This window comes from Alligator sinensis, unplaced genomic scaffold (assembly GCF_000455745.1).
Source record: "Alligator sinensis unplaced genomic scaffold, ASM45574v1 scaffold19_1, whole genome shotgun sequence".
NCBI classification, from domain to species: domain Eukaryota; kingdom Metazoa; phylum Chordata; order Crocodylia; family Alligatoridae; genus Alligator; species Alligator sinensis.
Window position 1 is genome coordinate 1,761,133 of NW_005841916.1, and position 6,542 is coordinate 1,767,674.

Genomic DNA, 6,542 nt, shown 5'->3' on the forward strand with positions numbered 1-6,542 from the left:
AATCTAGTCAACTCAAGACATCATACACAGTGGAACATTTCTGGATTTATAGGCCCATGAACTTGTTCCAACCTACTTCTGAGATTTCCTTTTCCATTGGCTTTCTCCCCTAGTCTCTACAAGTGCCACCACATCCTCTGCAATCCTGCCATCTAGAATAGCCTGCCTTCAACTTTTGTTCAGATAAAAATTTGTGCCCATTTTCTCCTCAGTAAAAGCCTGGGATACCACCTTCTCTATTCCATAAAGTAGAGAAAGGAAAATTAAACTGCACAAATCCAAAGGACAAAGCAGACAGGAGCAGCGAGAGACGCACAGAGAGACAGAGAGGTGTGGAAAAGACTTTTGCATGCCCAAGTTTCTGAGCATGAGCAAGAAGTCATGTGTTTTGTTTGAGTGTGTTTGCCAGGGTCTGTTCTAACTGAGCCTAATGATCTCCTTTTCCTCTAAAGATGCTTCAGTCTGAAAACATCAAAACTTGAATACTTATTGACACAAACTGTATTGACACAAACTGTACAGAATGGGGCCCCGGAGTCCAAATAAACTCTAGATAAATAGGTTTTAATAGTATCAAATAGTTAGGCAGCAGGTCAAGACAGCAGAAAGCTTTTAGAAGAACTGTTTTTACAAGCAGTAGCTCACATGGAAAATCCAGGGCAGATAATACAGTTTTAGCTAGACAAGCCTGCAAAGTGCCCCTCCTCTCCCTCCTCCAAAAGCAACTCATCATGGCAATGTGGAAATTTTAAGTCAGCCATTGCTATTTGTCAGTTTTATTTTATTTTTTTTTGGGGGGGGGGGTGTTGGTGGTGAAATCTCATCTTTTGGAAGAATGAAGAGAAATGAAAGCCTCTTTCTTAGTGGCTTTTCTTAGCAAAAAGATGACTACACACATCACCCCTTTGCTTGGCTTCAAGGCTTTCCTGCCTACAGGGGAAATTAATGAAGTGCCTTATTCTTAAACTATTTCAGTAGTAAGACAAAGTGAATATATTTGGAAGCATCATTAGCAATCCCAGGGCGGGGAAAAGATGGCCAGGCCCTTGGTATGAAAAAAATCTCACCCTTTCAGTCTTCTCAGAGTTTTCAAATAATTCCCAGCAAATGCAGTGACAGAACAGTGAGACCAAGAAAGTGCAAGTGACAGCTCGCTAAACGGTTTTGAAATGGCAACACAAACTTAGATAATGTCTACCCTGTTCCAGCGATAAGCCCCGTAACACTACAGACTGGTTCAGCGTGGGTAATTAACGCTTTCTTTTTCAGGCTCCGTTTTTACATTAAAAGCACAAGAGTCGTCTAGAAGTGAAACTCATCTGGAAGTTTAGTTCCCACCATTAAAGTGAAGTGGCACTTCCAACACTGCTGGTTTCTGACAGGGGCAGGACACCATACAAATGTAATAGAAAACATCTTGGAATGATACCCAAGGCCGTGCCTGTGGCCCTCACTTCACTGTGGCTGTTGTAATAAGTTATAGTAACTGCCTAACTGAGGGGGATCGTTGCATGGCCGAAGCGTTGTTAAACTAATTGGACAAGTGGAAGTGTATGTAAACTTCTATCTGTGAAACCACTAAAATCCAACTTCCCCACCCCTAATTGGTTTTAAATACTGCACAAAACAGTGCTTGGGGGACACAGAAATGATAATCTGTATGACAGATGAAGGAGAATGCCTAATAGGAACAGAGCAGTGCAGGGAGAGAGAGATAAAAAGTTGTTAACTCCACTGATACATTTTTTTAAAAGTTCCTTTCTAAGATTCCCCAACAAATACCCATTAGCTCAGAATTAAGCTGCCCACATGCACTTCTATCCGCTTAATCCAGGAAATTGCCAGTTACACCCACATGAATGTACTAACCAGCCTCAATTTATGTATAGCCAAGCTAAACACCAGCTCTCCAACACCACCACAAACTAACTTTGAATTCAATCTATACTGACCAGGGCCAACCCTAAGAGAGTGCGGGGAGACTCCTTAACATTTTTATAGCGCGGGATAGAGGCAGAAGTCCTGGCTGTGGCACTGGCACTGAGGGTGCTCCTGCTGGCGCAGCCCGCCCCAGGGGCCACTTGCAGTGTGGGGCAGCCGAGGTAAGGGCTGCACCAGGCTGGCGGGCTGGATCAGGGACTTCCTTGAGGCAGGGACCCTGAGCTGAGCTGTAGTGCCCAGCAGTCTCGCAGGAGCTCAACGCCAGGCTGTGCTGTGAGGCAGGCACTAGGCAGCACCTCTGCCGCCGCCCTCAGAGCCAGGATGTTGAAGCATGGGGCCCCCCAAAGCATGGGGCCCAGGGCAGTTGCCCTGATTCGCCATACCCTAGGGACAGCCCTGATACCGACCCCTACATACACATACTGTGACTCAGACTTGATTACAACAGTGTACAGGCAGCACATCTAAAAGTATGGCCCCAAAGTTAGGGGGTAGATACAAGTATATAGGGGAAGTATCTGCATCTAGCTGACACTGCAGTTCACGTTGTGAGTTTGAGTGGGATTCTGGGAAACAGAATGCATACGTATGTATTCAGGATGGCATGCAGAACTAGAGTCTAAGTATGATAGCTTATTCAGGGATTTGGATAGCAAGGTATGCAAGCTGAACTGGCCAAGACATTGACGTAACTGGCGAGTTTCTGGATTTTTAGTGATTACGTTTTTAGGAAATGAACTTGGGCAATTTGGTTGTAAGCTAATTAAGTTTGTTTTGGAACAGAAACAGTGATGGGGTTTTTTCACAGCTTTTAATTAAGGTTCTCCCAAAGCAATTTTTAAATAGAAGCAATTTAGTGAGATTGAGCTGGCAAGTGTGGTAGCCATGCTGCACTCAGAAACAAGCCCCCACAATGTGGGCTCTTAAAACCTGTATTAGTGAAAGAAGACTCATAGGCAAGATACCAAGGTTAATCCCAGTCTTGGAGGAATGCTGAAAGTACCAATGCAGGAGAGATGTGCAAAGACTAGCAATCATACCATCTCAGTACAGTGATGCTCTCAGCTCCAGCTAAACGGCAGGAGCCACAACCCCAGAGACATGAACGTCACTGTTACAAGCACTTTATAATACTCTTCTCCTCCACCACCCTAGATACACACCAATTAGCTCTGTACTGACCTAAGTTCTGGAAATCTATCTGGATAGGATTGGATAAGCCATTCACTGCTTCTCGCCACATGCCACCACCACCTGGGGACCAGGCAGTCACAACACAGCGATACAGCCCAGCATCGGAAATCTGGGTTTGGTACATCCTGTAGCGGAACTCATTCTCCTGGACCTTCTCCAGGACCACACCGTCCACTCGAGCCTGGTCTTTCCAGTCTTCCAGCTTTACTACCGAATCCTGATTCAAGGAAATTATGCGAGTGGTCCCACTGGGGTTGGACTGGTCTGTCAGAGGTTTCTCTGCTGTGATGAGGACGGAGTAGCGTGGTGTCTTGATATTCTTGGAAGACACCTTGCATGTCATCTCAAAGGTGTGACCTGCCACAAAGAACGACTTCAGTTTCACAGCCTCCACTGTCAGCTTGTAATCTGAAGGAAGTAAGGAAATAAGCAGCAATGGAGGGATTAGTATACAGCTGCCTGCATCACTCTTCAACTTAGATTCCATAGTGATTCACCAGTTAATATACATAGCCACAGAAGACCACCCACTACAGGAGAAGAGTGCAGAAAGCACATAAAAGCACACACAGTGACACAACATAACAGCCAGAGCAGGATCTGAAGCTCAACTATAAGTCTTCATAAACACTGCAGAGAAAAGGCACAACTTACTCAAGTTAGAAAGTGGCCAGTACCATTAGGACTAGTTCCCCTACTTTTGGCAGTGGGGAGGGGCAGGCAAGTGGCCTATTGTATTAGGGCCTGAGTTTTAGCTTATAACTAAAATGACACTTTTGGTAGCAGGCACTGGTCCCGTGCCTAAAGCTCAAAATGAAAACAATCCAGCAGGTAGTTCCACCAGTACTTCTGATTGTATTTTAGGTTTCCCTTAGAGACTTAGCCAAGCAGTGCTTGAGTTTGATTCAGGTTAGCCTGCAAACCAGTTAGGACCACAACATAAAGGGGTTTCCTTGCAGAAATAAAATTTCCCAAGCACATTGATAAATTTGGGGAAGAACTGCAGAATCGCGGCAGTCTACTCATTCATTTAAGTCTGTCAGGAGGGCTTTAGCATCCCTCCAACATATTTTACACAAACAAATTGCAATAACAATATCATAAAAATTACAACTTTGTTCCTTTTCCCCAGCCCCACTCCTTTTTTTCACCTTTCCCCAAATCCATGGGATCCTTAATCTTAAACATCCTTCAATGATGGGATATTGGAGCTGAGCAGAGACCCTCAACATAAAAATATCTGAGCTCAAGAAAAAAAAATTCAGAAAATTATAGGTGAAAAAAGTAAAGTAAAATCTAGTTAATTCATCATAGCAAGGGGATATTATCACCAAGTAATCACCAGTTGTTACCATTTTCAACTTTTCCTGTGTTTTGCATGCCAAATCAAGATGCAGTAAAGAATGATTTTTGACATTTATAATTAAAAAATATTACAAAAAACGAAAATTGGACACAATCTGGTTACCCATATAAGAATCATAAAAGATTACACAGATAAATGTGTAATGTAAAGTTTTTTTATTAAAAAAAAATTCCGAGTGCTCCATACATGATGAGAATTACATGATTTATAATGAAGTAAAATAATTAGTCAAAGATTTTTGCTTTGCTTGATTACATTCACTCACTGCCCAAAATAAAAGATAATTCTGCAGAATAGAACAGTTGATCATTATGTCTTGAGCCAAGAATAGCTGATAAGTATCCAATGCTTTGCGAGCATCATTTGGCTTTAGAGGTGCTATGGAGGATAGCTTTTAAGCTATTTATCAGAAAAATTCTATTGTGATTTAGTAGGCATGCACATTTAGAAACGACTACTTATGCTTCAACAGATGACAAGTTAGCCTAATGAATAAGATCAAAGTGATAAGTTATCTCAGCAAACAATTAAGTAGATTTATGGGTCAATAAAGACTAGGTACCATGTACATAATAATTGCCTCAAAAATGGGTCTCTTAAGACACCAAAAGACCACAATATCTGAGGTCAGGTTGGCACACAGAAGCTATCCCAATATCTGTAGTATTAATTTTAAAAATTCCCTCCTCCTCATTTATGGTCATATGGTCCATTATGTATGGATTTACTAGTTTAGCTTGCCTGGGTAAATGCTGTTTAACTAGTAAACCTTCAATGTTTAGTCAGGTCTTTCTGCCAGGGTTTTGAAGAATTACCATAAGGTCTTCATGGCCAATCCCATGATGCAGAAAGCAAGGCTATCAGGTGACACCAATAATATCCTTCCTGCATCTCTGACTTGTGGATTGTGAATCTCATGAGTTCCTGTAGCCAGAGTGAGTATATATTCACTATCTTGTGCATAATGAAACCAAAACTGTTTATTGGTTTACCTTGCCCATCCCCTCCGAAACACAGGTGACTGTTCCTTTTTAAGTGTAATGCCTCATGGCCATTTAAGACCATATTAACCTGGCCTGGGTGAGTATGCCTTCAAACCACATTTCCTACTTTCTTACAAAATGTGAATCTCCAAGATTGATGAAGGCACAGGATTCAAGGAATCCATCAAGAAAACCAAGAAATGCCAATGTTAGTAATCATGAACCAGTTCACAATTTTGTGCTGTTTCTGCTATAGTGCATTTTCTTTATAGAAAGAGACTGATTGGATATTAAGACACAGTCCACTTGCATACAGGCTAAAACCTTAAGACCAGAGGGAAATAAACTATGGTGAGATTGCAACCCCCTCCCCCAAAATTTAACCAATTCTGGGATACTTGCCTTCTCCCCATGAGAGCAAAAACAAACTTATGATTACATTTTGCAGTGTTTTGCCTTCAAGGAAGCAGTGTGCACAATGCCTAAACATAACTCACAAGTGAGGAATTTGGTATGAACATTTTAAATCTAAGTAGATCACAGTTCCATCCTATACAAAGTAATTTCAGAAGAAAAGGAGCAAGGTTTTCTACCAGCTATCTGGCTGAGCGTAGAATTATTTTTATATTCTAAACAAAAAAGAGTTCAGATTAGTAGAGATATTCAATTAAATGCTCAGAAGTCAGTAACACCAAAATGACTCAAGTCTTTGCTCTCCTGTCCATACACACTGCAATCTAATCATATGATTAGGTATTTTTCAAATCCATTTTATCTTACCATCTCTGCAACAATTTGAAGCTATTATTTGTATTGTTGTAGTTTTAAATATAGTGCACAATACTGTCTTTGGGACAGAGACTATATGCTAAAACAGAAAAAATGGATACCTCTGTAGACCCAACTTTTAAAACTACTTATCTTCTAATTTTTCTTAGACTGATCATCCATTATATCACAGACTCAAAACCAGGCTTTTAAGGCATAGATTCATAGATGTTAGGGTTGGAAGGGACCTCAATAGATCATTGAGTCCGACCCCCTGCATAGGCCGGAAA

General features: G+C 41.5%; 1 protein-coding gene across 1 annotated transcript in view; it reads right to left on the reverse strand.

The window, feature by feature from the left end:
- PTGFRN (prostaglandin F2 receptor inhibitor) overlaps window positions 1–6,542 on the reverse strand; it is a 128,385-nt gene that overhangs the window by 40,630 nt on the left and 81,213 nt on the right. The window contains exon 6 of the mRNA XM_014517579.2: window positions 3,124–3,543. Within this exon, the coding sequence (XP_014373065.1) occupies window positions 3,124–3,543 (420 nt within the window). The remainder of the gene's footprint in view (window positions 1–3,123; window positions 3,544–6,542) is intronic.